Source organism: Dromiciops gliroides, chromosome 4 (assembly GCF_019393635.1).
Source record: "Dromiciops gliroides isolate mDroGli1 chromosome 4, mDroGli1.pri, whole genome shotgun sequence".
In the NCBI taxonomy this organism is placed as follows: Eukaryota; Metazoa; Chordata; class Mammalia; order Microbiotheria; family Microbiotheriidae; genus Dromiciops; species Dromiciops gliroides.
In genome coordinates, this window is record NC_057864.1 from 126,582,878 (window position 1) to 126,598,849 (window position 15,972).

A 15,972-nucleotide genomic window follows, 5' to 3' on the forward strand; every position below is an offset into this window, starting at 1 on the left:
AAACTATTTACTCTGAGATGACTAATGAAACTTTGTCTTTGCTTTTCACTTAAGCTTCAAGTCTTAATTTAGGTGGAAATCAAATTCTGAATGCATTTTTAAAGCACCAACCCAAAGTCCCTGAGGCTTTCCTCTAGGTTGTAGCCTGTTTTACATTTCCTAAGTACCTGTGCAGTATTGGGCTATCCATTTGTTACTGATCTGCTCTCAAACAGTCCACCCTAAGTGATTTCTCTTGCAGTAGCAATCAATGACACAAAAGTCCCAACAATAGCTATCACATCCCTGTTCTACACATCTTCTATCTATATCCCTATGCATCCTTCTCTCTTACTCTTTCCTTTTTCCTTCCTTCTTCACCACCTCTAAACTCTGCTATCAATTTATAAAGAGGCAGTGAGACCTACTGCTGCAGTATCTTGATACTTTCATCCATGTTGCAAATGTTATGGGGAGAGAGGGAGGAAAAACAATAATATCGGATAATTTTCCTTATAAAAGGTTCAGAATCATGAGATCTTTAGCCAAAAGGGACAGGGAACTTAGAAAGTTATCTATTCCAACAGTCTCATTTACAGATGAGGAAACTGAGGCTCAAAAGCCACTTTCCCAAGGACACAAAGCTAGTAAGTGGTAGAGCCCATAATTAAACCTTAATCCATCTATTCCAATTCCAGTGCTTTTTGCATTACCCCCTACAGAATTTCAGTATGAAGGATTACAAATCATTCCTTATTACTCTAGCTCTGGAAAAAAAAGAGTAACTACCTCCCTTCCTTTTCATCATTTTCAGAGGTAAGAGGTCTACTTGTTTGAAACTAATCAGGAGGAAGGGTTTCCTATTTTTATCTACATCAATTATATTCATACATGCAATACTTTCAAATCACATTATCTACCACCTGATTTACTGTAAAACTCAATAAATAACCTAGTTTTTAAAGAAGCACAAAATATATGCAAAAACATGTGAAGAACCATCATTTGAAAAGCACTGAACTGGGCCAGCTAGGTGGCAAAGTGGATAAAGCACCGGCACTGGATTTAGGAGGACCCAAATTCAAATTTGGCCTTAGACACTTTACACTTACTAGCTGTGTGACCTTGGGCAAGTCACTTAACCCTCAATGCCCGAGGAGAGGAGAGGACAAAAAGCACTGAACTACAATTATATATTCCTCTGCTAATCTATTCATCTTCACCAGTGCGGCAGCATCAAAGTTACTTTTTTTTTATTAATTAAGATCTTAGCTGATGCTGTTCTACAATGTTTTAATTTATTATATTGATGTGCTAATGTTCTACATTTGTACCCTAGGAGAATTCTGCAAAGATGAAATTTTAAAAACTGAATAAGCAAGCCAAAAATATGTATTCAGAAGGTGACAACTAAAATAAGAATTTTTTAAAATGAAATCATTTTTTGGCTAAATTAAAACTGTCAGATAAATCTTTCTGAAAAGAGTCATACAAAACCAAAATTTTTTTGTATAAGAAATTATATGTAAGAAATTATTTGTCAATAATTTGTCAATTTGTAAGAAAACATTTGTCAATGGTCACAATCTCTAGTTCTATGAAACTTCTTATCCAGCATTATTAAAAATGAAGCCTAGCATTTCCATAGTGCCCATTATCCAAGCATCTCCTGTGCTTTTAAGCATTATTACCGTAATCATCTTAACACCTCTTTGGCTTGAATTATTTCTGCTTTCCAGAGTAAAGGACAGACATACTAAAGCCTCCTTCCAGCCTGACCTGGCAGACTTCCTCCAACACAACATCCCTACCTCATCCCAAACTCCCAACCTAGTCTTTCAAAGTCTCCCTTTTTCTTTATGCAAGCAGCATCTAAAAATCTCACCTCCTTCATGAAGGCTCCCCTGACTGACTAGAAAAGAAATTAGTTGTGACTCACTGCCCATGTGCAAAAGCAAATTTTATAACATCCACCATCTAACAAAATACACATAACTCCCCTACTGGTATGATATTTAATAGTAATTTCACTATGTGCCCAATTATCTATATTTCCATCTGTCAATGTCTTAGATTATGAAATCCTTGACAATAGAAAAATGGATTCTAGGGTACCTAAGATACAATGATACTAAGACAAGTACTTAAATCATGCTAAATTTGGCAAAGTATCAAAAACAAAGAGCAAAAATCTGGATTCTAAAATTCCTATGCCGTATTACCTTCTCTGTATTGTTTAGGAATTATTTATTTGGAAGACAAATTAGATGTGGTATTTTTACTTCTATTGATATTATATATATATTTATATTTATATTTTGGGCAGGGCAATGGGGGTTAAGTGACTTGCCCAGGGTCACACAGCTAGTAACTGTCTGAGGCTGGGTTTTGAACTCAGGTCCTCCTGAATCCAAGGCCGGTGCCTTATCCACTGTGCCACCTAGCTTCCCCCAGATGTGGTATTTTAAAATACCAAGTATGTGAAGTAATGGCATACAGCTATATACTAAGGCTTATCAAAACTCTGTTATCTTCCCAGAGCCCATGACACAGTTCTCTGCACCCAATCAAGCCCTTGATGCTTGCTGAATTGTTTACTTGAATTTCAACTGAAAGCAGGGCAAGAAATGAAGCACAAGGATTTTAAGAAACCTTCCCAAAAGTTGTGAGACAATGTAATACACAGATAAGAAAAATTAAGGCATCTATCTCTGTAAGGCTTTAAAAAAATAAAATAAACTAACTAGCATTTCCCAATCCATCTGCATAAGGGTTCCACAAGAACATTTCAAGACTGATTATATTTTTCCTCAAATATTAAACTTAAAACTATGCATATAGTTGGTTGATAAGAAAACAAAATCCAGGGTATCCCTAATTTGACTATATTCTGAAAAACACTGAACAACTTTATGAACCCAAAAATGTTAGGTACTCGATAAAGTTTTTTTTTAATGAAAAAACACTTTTTAAATATACAGGCATCAAAAAGTTACATGTGACAATTTTGCTGTGTAAAATACCAAATGTACTTATTTTGCTCCAAAATTTTCCAAAGTTGCAATGTTATTCCTTTTCCCCCAGACCAGCATTTATGAATTTCATCAAAATAGTTAAATACACAAAGATATTTTAGGACCAAATTATTCTGGCAAATTGCTCAGATAAACATTTTTAAAGGATGTCTTCCTAGAAGTCATGAATTTAAGTGACCTTTCAAGGTCCCTTCTAGAGATATTCTACTCTTTAACAACACAAGTTTAAATTTGGTATATTTCAACACCGTTATTTTTGTGCTTTACAAATCTGAGGATAACACCTTTTACATCCTCATTTCTTTTTAAAAAAAAAATTATACTACTTTCTGAGAGGAATGGTACCAAATATAGTGAAAACTAAAACTGACTTGTTCTAATTGCTATGGTAGAAGTCACAATCCGAAAATGATGACAAGTTATCAGCAGATCAAAGTGAGATTTGCACATTTTTTCAAAAGAAATGATTCATTTACACAAAGTTTTACCTTTGAGAATTAGATCTCAGTCTAAAAAGGGCTTGTCTTAGAATCTGTCATTGAAAAAATATCATACTGGTCTAAAATGGTCACACTAGTGACCAGTCTGAAGAGAAAAAAAGGAACTTGAGATCTTATGGTTATGATATCTGCCATAAAATGTCACAGATGGGGGCAGCTAGATGGCGCAGGGAATAGAGCACCAGCCCTGGAGTCAGGAGTACCTGAGTTCAAATCCGACCTCAGACACTTAACACTCACTAGCTGTGTGACCCTGGGCAAGTCACTTAACCCCAATTGCCTCACTTAAAAAACAAACAACCCCCCCCCCCAATGTCATAGATGTGTTATTTTAAATTGTGGAAATTTTTGAAAAAAAGACTAAATACAATGCTACCTCCTGAAAGAATTTCTGAAAGATTAAATAAGTTTTAATTTTGTTACCAAATGGATTTTAATTCCTTGAAAACATATACAGTGTAATTAAAGATTGCTGGATTTGGAACATGTACAACTAAGTTTGAATCCTGATTCTGCCTCTGACTTATGGGACTCAGTTTCCTGATCTGTAAAATGAGGTTGGCCTAGATGATTTTTAAGTTCCCTTCCAACTGGAAATCTATGATCATATTTTATACATACATACACTGTAACTCCCAATTAGTCAGAATGTTAAATTAACCAGAATACCACCCCCTACTCCATAACCATTTGAAAAAGCTATTTAATACATTTCTCTTCTCCCCTCCTAACCTCCAAAGATCAGAGATATGTATCAAAATAGAATTACACCCAAAGTCAGTGAAAGTGGAGAATTTCTTGCCTGCACCTCCAATTCATACCAAAGTTCTGTGAGTGATTCACATCTACACACAAAACATCTGCCATCACATTTCATGGAGGAGTAAAATAAAAGTAGAAAATTCCAACTGCTTAACTACATAATACTTTTGAAAAAGGAATTTCATTTTTTTCTCTCTCTCAAAACCTAGACTCCGGATCAATTTCATGGTCCCTGTTTTGACATCATTGAAATCACTGTAGCAGCCTATAAATTTCAATTTTCTAGTAGAATAATTTGCACCTGACGATTCATTCAAGGCATTTCAAATTTCTTCCCTACACAGCACTGTATCCTGATTCTGGTAAACCTGTCTTTATAAACCCGGTACTGAGCAGACCGATGCCAAACTTGTTGTCTATGTGCCCATTCCTATAAACATCTTTCTTGGACAGATAAGAAGTTTTACATTTTATAAGGTAAATGAAAGATGCTACCAAACATACAAATTAAGGAAGGAAACAAGCATTTATGAGGTGTCTCCTATGTGACACTGTGCTAAATGCTTTACAAATAATATCTCATTTGATGTTCCAAAGAATCTCAACTACAAAGAAAATTATAAGTTTGTTCATAGAACTACCAATGAAGTTTTGTGACCTGTGGGAAATCACCTTATTTTGCCAGAAAGGTAACCAGGTAACATTGTTTTTATTTTGTTTTCCTTTTAACATACATGACTACAACTACAAAAATTTAAGGACACTCTATTTCACATATTAGCATAAACACAGTAGACAAGTTATTTCCAGAATTACAGACGGAAACATCCCTACTCCAGGGAACGGAAACCGGGCTGGGCAACAGTATTAACAATTGCATTCTATGATTTCAGGTTTACAAAGCCCCTTGGATACAGTTTCTCTTAACATTTGATCCTCACAATATCTCTCTCTACCTCAACCATTAATAAGAATTAGGTGCATTGCACTGGGCTAGATCTAACTATAATTTTCACAAATAAAAAAAGTCTACCGAAACATGTAGCATTCATTAAAATAAACCTGATGACATTGCCATTAGGTGAAAAACACCCAACGTTTTGTAACCAACACCCCAACTTCAAATCTGTTGTACACCTGTTATGTATAGCTATTGGTTATTTCAACAACTTGTCGATCTCTCAAACAAAAACTCATTCATCTTGCCACCGCCCTTATTAATCAAAATCAAAATAAAGGAACAGAGTTTAGAGGATTCATGAATATCCAAATTACCAACACTAAAGTGGGAGAGGGAGGAGAAAGGTAGGAGTCTTTATTATTAAATGCTCAGATCTTTTGAAAGTGACTTTACCAAAGTCAATTTCCAAGAGGAGATAAGAGATAAGACAGCTATAGGATCCAAATTCTGCTTAACAGGACAGGGGCCAAGAGCCCCTATTCATGGCCTCAGCAACTGAAAAGAACTCTAAGTTAATACGCTACTATTGATCGAAAGGGGAAAGTTTTGAGTTTCAGCCAGTGCAACTCCTCAATAAGTTCCAGCACTAGGCTCGCTCCCCTAGGGGAAGAGAGAAGAAAAGTGCCAGAAAATACTTCCAGGGCCCCCAAATTTCGATTCCTCGCTCCCCATAATCTCAAAGCCTCCAGAGGCCTCAATGAGAGGTGAGAGAGGCTAGGGGATGGAAGGTAAAGCTGGGGAGGCTCTGCCCCCCCCCGCCCCCGCAAAAACAGGTGGGGCCGAAGCAGGAATAGGGCTGGGGACCAGGAGCAGCTCCCAGGAACTATGGGGAAGGGGGCAAGTATCCTTCGAGGCACCCCCGCTAGCCCCGCGCCGTCCCAGAAACTGAACCCAGGCCCGGGGCCGCCGCCTCCCCTCCCCACCCGCCAAACACACGAGACGTTCACCCTCGCTCTCACTCTTTAGGAAACACTCACCGGCATCATTTTGGATCCGAACCGCATCGAAGCGAGGAGCCGGGCTGGAGACTCCGCCCGGCGAGCGCGGGGACTAGACCCCAGATAGCAGTGCGGGGCCCGGGCCGGGGCGGTGGGGCAGGGGAGGCCGGACCTGTTGCGAGGGGAGGCGGACGGTTCAGGCCGAGAGCGGCGCCCACACGGAGCCCACCGACCTAGAAGAGAGGCCTCCGAGCCCCCAGGCCCACCCCCTCTCGAGTGGCAGCGCCCCCACGCCGCGGCTTTGTCTGCTCTGCGTCCCCGGCGGCTCCAGCTCCCACCTCCGCTCCGAAACCCACTAATCCTGGGGCCCGCCCCGGCTCCGGGCCCGCCCCCACCCAGCAGCGCCGCTGGCCCCGCCCTACGTGAAGGAAGGGGGCGGGGCGAAAGAACCAGCACCTTGGGGAAGCCGAGGGGCGGATGGGCGGGAGCGCGCCCAACTCACGGGCCCTGATCAGGGGAGGGGAACGAGCCCGCTTTCTAGACAAAAGCACGTGGGCGAGGACGCGCGCAGAAGCCCCGATGCGCGCGCGCACCTCCGAGTGCAAGGTGAAGGGAGGGGCAGAGGGAAGGAGTGTGTGGAGCGAGGCGAAGGGCGCGCGCCCCAGGGCCCGGGAAGTGGTGAGGGTGCGCGCGGGTGCGCGTTTCCTCGGCGGAGTGCCTCGGCTGCTCGATTCCCCGCCCTCCCTAAACGCCGGGGGACTGGGCGTGAGTGCTTCAGAAGCAGTCGGGCCTTCGGGAGCGGCTACCGCCATTTATTTGACCCCGAGAGGGACCTAGGTCAAAATTAAACGTTTTTTGTTTCCCTTTGATCCCTGGGGAAGCTACAACTTCTCGGAGCTCCTAGTAGGCGCGACACCCCCGAATGGGGGCTCCCCTAGTCCTGAAGTAACACGGAAAGGAGGATCCGCCCCCAAAAGGACAAGCTCCAGGTGTGGGGGAAGAGGGGCAGACAAGACCCTGAGGGCCAGGGTTTCTTCCTCTAAGACGCCTCCCGGAGCCGGGAGCCAAGAAAAGGCTACAGTTCCTCTTTACATTCCTAAGCGGGGAGTGGGTTTCAAGTGTCCCCAGTTCCTCCTCTGGGGACACGGCCCCATTTTCTCAAAGGCATGTGTGTCCCATTTCCACGAATGATCCTTCTGGGAGCGGTGCCCCAACTTGGCTCCCTTCCCACCTGGGGAGTGCCACCGTGTTCCAGATAGGGACATTACACCCTAGTGGGAGGAACAGGCTAAGTCTGCTTAACTGACCTGAAGTACTGGGACTACCTGCCTCGGTCGAGCAAAAAAAGGAGACTTTTGTTTCTGCCTGGAACTGATTTAGAAAACTCTCCCTCTCCGGAAAGGACCTACCTGGTTGTGCTCAGGGCTGGGGGGGGGGGGGGGGGGAGGGGTCCTTGCCGGTGTGTGCTTAACGCCCACCACGCACTTTTAAGTTTAATCTCCATTATTATTTTCTCCTCCACTTTCTCAAGTCCAGACAATCAAAAACCATACATTAACCCCCGGTTTGTATAGTTTTCCAATTTCTGAGGTGTAAATTGTCACACCGAGCTGAGCTCGTAAGCCGGTTTCAACTGGCTCTACCATACCCCAGAGTCTAAACCTTATTCTTAGTGCTGAGCAATTAATGCAGGCTTTCACTCAGGGGCCTAAATTTCACACTAAAGAAGAAATTAAGCCAAAGTCTGAGTCTGCGCCTTGTTGTGCCACGTACTGAAGAACCTCTAATAGAGTCCACCTATCATTCCAGGTTGGCTAGAAAAGTCACACCGCGACCATCTGCGGGTTGTGTGACCCTGGACAAGTCACCCTCTCACCTCATCTGCGTTTAAAAAAAAGAGAGAGAAATAATACTTTCACTCAATGCCTGGTAGGATTGTGAGACAAGGGCTTTGAAAACTTTGAAGAGCTGTATAAATGAGTTGTTACTACCAGTATTGTGCTGTCGATGGACAGCCCCGTTAGCCAGGAAGACCTGGAACCTTATTGATGTGGCTATTTCCTCCAATTACAAGTTATTTGTGTATGCCCCTCTCTCCTCCCATCTCTTTGGCTCTATGTCCTATAAATTAGCCATGGGAATCCATCCAAGTTGCTGAGGACTTTCCTCATGTTCTCTTAACATTTCGGGCATACTAGTGGAGCACGAGTGCATAGAGAACTGACCTTAAAGCCAGGAACTACTGGGTTCAAGTGTAGCCTCTGACACAAACCAATTATGGGACAAATTAATAATGCTTCAGTCAATCCTCAAAGACAAAAGTAAGTTAGTTGATCCTCACTGGTACAGGGAATTGTCTCATTCATTGTTCCCTATCAAAAGTCCAGTCCTTACCCCTATTCTGAGTAAAGAAAACTACTGCCAATCCATGTTTACTTAAGAGCATTCCAAAATGCACAGGTCTTACCATGAAATTTACCGGCTTGAAAACCCGCAGAGGTTCCCCATTGCCGAAAGCATAGAATACAAACTCCCCAATATAGCTTTTAAGATCCTCCACAAGTTGTAAACTGATTCAAACATTTTGTAGAGCAATTTGGAACTATGGCCAAAGGGCTATAAAACCATGCATAGTCTGAGTAGGTCAGAATCCAAAAAGAGATAATAATAAGAAGAAGAAGAATAACAATAATAAGAATAAAAGGTTAAAGGACCTATATGTACCAAAAGGTTTTATGGCAGGCCTTTTCTGGTGCAAAGAATTCGAAATTGAGCAGATGCCCATCAATTGAGGAATGGCTGAACAAATTGTGGGATGAGATTATGATGGAACACTATGTTGCTGTAAGAAATGATGAGCGGGATGCTCTCAGAAAAACCTAGAAAGACTTACATGAGCTGATGCAAAGTGAAACGAACTGCATACAAAGTAACAGCAACATTGTAAGATGATCAGCTGTGAATGACAGCTATTCTCAGCAATACAGTGATCCAAGACAACTCTGAAGGACTTATGATGAAAAATTTGATCCATCTCCAGAGAAAGAACTGATGGTATTTGAATACAGATTGAAGCATATTTTTTTAGTTAATTTTTCTTGAGGGCTTTTTGGTCTATTTTCTTTCACAACCTGACTAATACGGAAATGTTTTGCATGACTACACATGTATGACATATTGAATTGCTTGTGTTCTTATGAGGGGAAGAGTAAGAGAATTTGGAGCACAGTTTTTTAAATGGACATTGAAAATTGTTTTTACATGTAATTGGGGGAAAATAAAATTCTTAATTTAAAAAAAAGATCCTCCACATTCTAGGGCCATTCTCCTTCCTTTCACATTATACCCAGAATTGTATATTATTCTCCTTAACAGACACACTACATTCCAGTCACACTGTATTATCTGTACCTTGATCTTTGTCATCTCCTGCCCTCTACACAACTGCACAGACTGGCCCCAGTAATTGAAAAATTTGATCCTTTCATTTATCACATTCTTTCTTCCTCCTGTTAAGATAACTTCTCATCCTTCAGTTCATGATGGAACTTAACAGTGAAACCTTCCATGAGTCCCTAAGAAAAGTTTCCCTAAGAGAAACTGTTCTACCCCTTCTCAAATTTTCCCAGAGCATTTTGTTTGGCTCTTTTCACACACACATATTTCTCTCTCTCTCTCTCTCTCTCTCTCTCTCTCTCTCTCTCTCTCTCTCTCTCTCTCTCTCTCTCTCTGTCACACACACACACACACACACCACATACACACATCTATATCAAGATAGATGTGGGGGGCAGCTAGGTGGTGTAGTAGATAAAGCACTGACCCTGGATTCAGGAGGACCTGAGTTCAAATCCGGCCTCAGATACTTGACACTAGCTATGTGACCCCAGGCAAGTCACTTAACCCTCCTTGCCTCAAAAAAAAAAAAAAAAAGATAGATGTGTGTGTATCCTCTCTACCCTCACAGGCTCAATCCTCCTCTCTCTCTCCAAAATGACTCCCAAATCTACATATCCAGATTTAATATCTCTCTTCTGAATCTCTCTCACCTCTATTCCTCCCCCACCCCATCAACTGCTTTTTGGATACTTTTCCCCTATATGTCCAATGTTGTTCAGTTGTTTCAGTCATGTCCAACTCTCCATGACCCCATTTGAGGTTTTCTTGGCAAAGGTACTGAGTGGTTTGCCATTTCCTTCTCCAACTCATTTTACAGATGAGGAACTGAGGCAAACAGGGTTAAGTGACTCACCCAGGGTCACATAGCTAGTGTGTCTGAGGCCAGATTTGAATTCAGGAAAGTGCATCTTCCTGACTTCAGATCTGGCACTATCCCCTGCCACCTTACTGTCATAAATATAATGGGTGTCCCAAATTAGCATTCCCCAAATAGAACTTATTCTCTTCTCACCCCTGAACCTGCTTTCCTTACTTCATTTTCTATATAATCAGCCCCAAATGCCTCCTAAACTACTCTCCTCTATTATCAGTGCCCACCCAGATTTTTAGGTTTGGAATAATCTAAGACTCTTCCCTCTTCTTCAACCCTCATGTCCATTATATACTACTATATAATGTATATTACATTATATATATCGAGAACAATAGTGATAGACTTGGCTCTTCTCAGCAGTGCAATGATCCAAAACAATTTCAAAGAACTCATGATAGAAAATGTTTTCAACATACAGAAAAAAGAACTGTGGATTATGAATGCAGATTGAACCATACTTTTTCTACTTTTGGACTGTTTTTTTTTCTTTTTTTGAGGTTTTCCCCTTGTGCTCTGATTCTTCTTTCACAATATGACTAATGCAGAAATATGTTTAATGTGATTGTACATACATAAACTATATCAGATTGCTTTCTGTCTTGGGGAGGAGGGAGGGAAGGGAGGGTAGGAGAAAAATTTGGAACTGAAAATCCTATGAAAACAAATGTTGAAAACTAGCCTTACATGTAATTGGAAAATAATAAAATACTTTTATTTACTGTAAAAAAAAAGAAAAAATAATGTATATATCAGGTAAATACATTATATGTATGTAGACATGTGTCTGTATATATCTGCATGTGTGTATGTATGTGTATATATACATATATTGTGTATGTATGTAGATGGATGGATAGCCAAGAAAAGTCCAAATGGGGTCACAAAGAGTCAGACATGACTAAACAATAACAAAATACAAAAAGTATTTGGGGATTAGTTTGATAAAACAACAAACTACTTTAAATCAGGCATTCCAGTAGTAAGTCAGTCTAGTGATGAGTAACTTCATCTAAACCCCTGAGAGAGAATGGCTTGGGTGGGAAGGGTGGGAAGGAGGAAAAACAGAAGTTCATACATGCATATACACAGTTGATCCCAGACTGAGGTTTCAGACTTCAAAAGGTCAGAATATTTGAGACTTCCCATCTGCAGAAATGTCCCCAGAATAGCAGTGGCTGACAATAGCACTGCATTGAAAGCTGAGAGACACAGAAACAAACTTTCTCTGAGGAAAAAGCTTTAGGAGGCTACAAGGAACCTAGGAGAAAGCTATACCATACCTAGGGAGAACTTCATGAAAACTCTAGTAGAAGGGGAAAGGGGGGGGGGAGAGACTTCCAGCAACTCAGAGTTAATATTTACCACTCTATTACAACCTTGAGCCCATTTCCTCCTCAATTCTGTGGGACAACAGAAAGGAGGGCAGAAAGGAGAGAGTTTTATAACAACTGTTCTTACTATACCACCTTAGTAAATATCCATTTCTAAAAAACCAATTAAGTCTGACTGCCTGATATCAACTGATAATGAATAGGGAGCAAACTGGTGGAGGCTTGTAAGTGATAATATTAAAAAAAAACAAAAAACAGCCCCTTAGGGTTACTTTTAAATCTCTGAAGTGAGCAGTAGCCAGAAACTCTGGGAACCCAATATGTTGGTCTGAATGCAGATTGAGAAAGTAAACACATTTTCTCCTTTATTAGAATGTAAGATCCTTGAGGGCAGGGATTTTCACTTTAATTCCCCTACATAAACACACACAGAATTTAGCACAATGCCTAGTCAGTGCTTTAAAAATACTTGCTGTTAAAAAATTTTTTTTAAAAATTTTAAATGCTTGCTATTGATTATCCAGGCAGTTGCTAAGTCTTATTGATTTTACCTATACAATATTTATTGCATCTGTCCACTTCTCTACAATCCCAACACTTCTACCCAGTTCAGTCCCTTGTGATCATTTGACTGGATGATTGCAATAGCCAATTTCTCCACTCCATACATGTTCTAAACAAATTACAAACTAGCATTCCTAAAATATAGATCTGACTATGTCACCTTTCCCCCCAACCTGTAATCAAAAATTTTAGTGGCTCTCTATTGGCTCTAGACTAAAATATACAAAATTCTCAGCCTATCATACAATCCCTACACAGTCTGGCTTTCACCAATCTTTCCAAATTTCTTTAATGTTACTTCCCATAACATGCTCTGCTTTTGAAACAGGCTTGTTATTTCCTGCCTCTGGGCCTTGTCACAAATGGTTTCCATTTCTAGAACATATTTCCTCCTCATCTCTAAATGGCAGAATCCTTAGGTTCCTTCTGAGTACCACTCAGGTACCAGTCCTACACAAGACTTTTCTTGATCCCTCCATTTGTCAGTTATCATCCCTCTCTCCCTCCCTATTACTTCATATACTTTGGTATACACTACATATTTACTTACTTTTATATATGTTGTATAACCCCCTTCCTTCCAAAAGAATATCAACTTCTTGAGGGCAAGAACAGTTTCATTTGTTGTGTCTGTAACCTCAGTCTCCAGCATAGTGGTATGCCCATAGTAAGTGCTTAACAATTCTTCAATAAATTGAAGGTACCGCCAATTTTCTAGTCATCCAAGTTCATAACCTTGGTTTCATCTATGACTTTTCACTCAGTTGTTAAGACTAAGTCAGACATCTATAAAAGCACTTTACAAACCTAAAAGCAGCATGTAACTGTCAGTCATATTATCCCACTCTCACTATGTCCAATCAATTGCCAAACCACAAACTTATAGTGCAACCACCCTAATCTAGTCCTTTATCACTCAAACAATGGTAATAGTGTCTTTTTTGGTGGGGCAATGAGGGTTAAGTGACTTGCCCAGAGTCAGATGTCAAGTGTCTGAGGCTGGATTTGAACTCAGGTTCTCCTGAATCCAGGGCTGGTGCTTTATCAACTGTGCCACCTGGCTGCCCACAGTAATAGTGTCTTAATTGGTCTCCTTGCTTCTAGCCTCTCTCCTCTCCCATTCATCTTCCACAACAGCTGCCAAAATAATCTGCCTAAAGCACAAGTCAGACCACATCACCATATCAAAAATTTTCTTGGAATTACTGCTTTCTTGTAGGATGCCATTTAAGGGCTTCCACAATTCGGATCCTACCTTCCTTTCTAGGTTTAATTTATATTAATCCCATTTATGCATTTTACATATTCGGGATAAAGTGAATTACAAGAAGTTCCTCAAACTTTACATTATCTCCAACTAGTGTAATGGGATGTTGTTTGATGCCCATCACATATAGTCTACATGGGTGCTGAGTGTATATATTTGTCAGCAACAACACTAAACCCTGTCCCTCGTTATTTTATTCATTCTCATACTAGGTACTAAGGCAAACAGGATATGTTCTGTTATTTCTTTATAAAATGTGAAAACTGTGATATCTCTCTCAGTAATTAGCTCTGATTCCCCACCCTAGTTTATTAAAGTAGAGAAACTTCTTTTTTCATAAAGCTTCTCTTCCCCATATATATCTGTGTATATATGTTCTATGTATACATTTTTATATTCTCTATACATGTTCTATGTATATGTTTATGTATTCTCTATATATGTTCTATGTATATATATCTTTCTGTGTTCTGTGTGTAGATTTATATGTGCTATATATTCTCTCTATGTGTTCTTTGTAGATTTATATGTTCTTTATGTGTTCTAAGTATATATATTCTATATATTCTCTCTATGTATACATATATATATATAAAACTCCAATATTCTAGGCTTAAAACATCAAGCCTACCAACTTCCTAACTATCCAGTATATTAAAGTGTAACAAGAAAAAAAATAATGTCTCACCTGAGAAAAAGGCATCTCTCAGCATCACTGCTTCTGTTGACCTCCTTAAGTCTTCTGGAAACACATTCCCACGATTCAGCTTGCTCAGGATAGCAGCCAAAATCCAAAAATTCTCTTCATGATGTTTCACAGCAAGATAAGAGTTAAATAAATCTCTCAGGAAAGCAATTCTCCTAGTTCTTTCTCTAACTTCACAGTCTTTCTCCAGCCACCAGAGTTAACTTTTCAGTATGACAATTAAACTGCCAGTTTTCTCAAGATTCATTCCCTCTTAAAAATAGCAGTTAAAATGTAACTTCCCAAGATTCCATTGTTTCTTAAAGACATAGCAACAAGAGTCTTTGTGAGAGAGGCTATTGAAACTGATGTTACACTAGATATTGCCTATGTGCCTGTCAGCATGCTTATCTTCCTTCAGGACTCCACTCAGGTACCACCTCTTCCACAAAGCCTTCCCTGATCCTGCCCCATGCTATTAGGAGTTGAATTTACCTTGTACTTTTACAGATGTGAGAGATGTTATCAAGCTCTGGGTGTACCAGGTGCATGCCTCCATCTCTGGACTACATTCCCACAGGATTTGAGGGCAAAGAACTTACTACTTCCTTGGGGAGGCTCTGCAAAGTGGTTTCTCCAGAAGTATGTTGCAAGCTCCACATCATATCTGCCTCGTTTAGATTCTGGTTGATTAAGCACACTTCTTGCAAAAACTTATATGAGAAAATTTGCAAGTTGAGAAACACAAAACTTAAAAGAAGAAAAGGGGTAAGAAGGAGGCAGAGGAGGAAATGGCTCCAGAAGTCATAAACTCCGGGAGCATCATGTATAATCCCGCCAAGGTTTATAAACATTGTTTCTCCCCACTCCCCACCCCCGTCTCCCACCCCATCCTCTTGCTGATGCTAGACTTTGGAGCATGGATGCTACAGCACTATTGGAAACACCAAGGCTTTTCCCTATGCTTGTCATGGCTTTGACCTTGCTCCGAATGTGCTCCAATAGCCATTTGAAACCTCACCCCTTTCGAACAGGAATCAGCAGCAGCCAAATCTTGAAGACTCAGCAGTCCTGTGTCGATGGATAACCAGTTAACAACCAAGACAAAGAGATTCAGCACCTTTTGTAGTTACCTGATGAGTAAGTTGTTAAACCACTGTTTCTTGCTTCCTGTGATTAGGTACTGGGCTGATACCCAAAACATGGGGCCAAAAATCAGGTTTGATTCATAACTTTTATCATCTGGGGTTTAGGTACAGGTGATAAGATTATTTTCTGTTAATTCATTTTCTGGATATTTACCTTACATTTCTATTACAAGTGGTAATAGGAATCCCTCTTTGCATTGCTATGATGTGATTAATATGATTAATATTGGCTGGTCTTGGGAAGAATCAGAGAGGGAAAATAGGGGTTTGGAGCAGTGGGTATGCATATGTATGTAAATTAACTGAGTAATATTTTTCATTTTTAATGTTTTATTAATGTGTGTGCATATATACATACATACACACACACACATATATATATAGTCACTACCCTATCACACAGAGTTCTTGCTTGTAACAAAGAAAAAATGCTAAGCAAGACCAGCCAACATAGTGCATGTAACATTTGGAGTACTCATTTAAGTACATAACAATTGTAATGTGATCTCAAAAAGAAGATATTTCTCCC

At 40.2% G+C, this 15,972-nt stretch overlaps 1 protein-coding gene across 2 annotated transcripts in view; it reads right to left on the reverse strand.

The window, feature by feature from the left end:
- The window catches only part of TP53BP2 (tumor protein p53 binding protein 2), an 85,210-nt gene extending 70,882 nt beyond the window's left edge, over positions 1–14,328 (reverse strand). The window contains exon 1 of one of the 2 annotated variants that reach the window (XM_044002632.1): positions 14,299–14,328. In XM_044002632.1, coding sequence (XP_043858567.1) covers positions 14,299–14,313 — 15 coding nt within the window. In that variant the 5' untranslated portion in view covers positions 14,314–14,328. Of the gene's footprint in view, positions 1–6,214; positions 6,503–14,298 lie in introns of those variants that run through there. The other variant, XM_044002631.1, reaches the window with a different exon arrangement.
- Between the last annotated feature and the right edge of the window lie 1,644 nt (positions 14,329–15,972).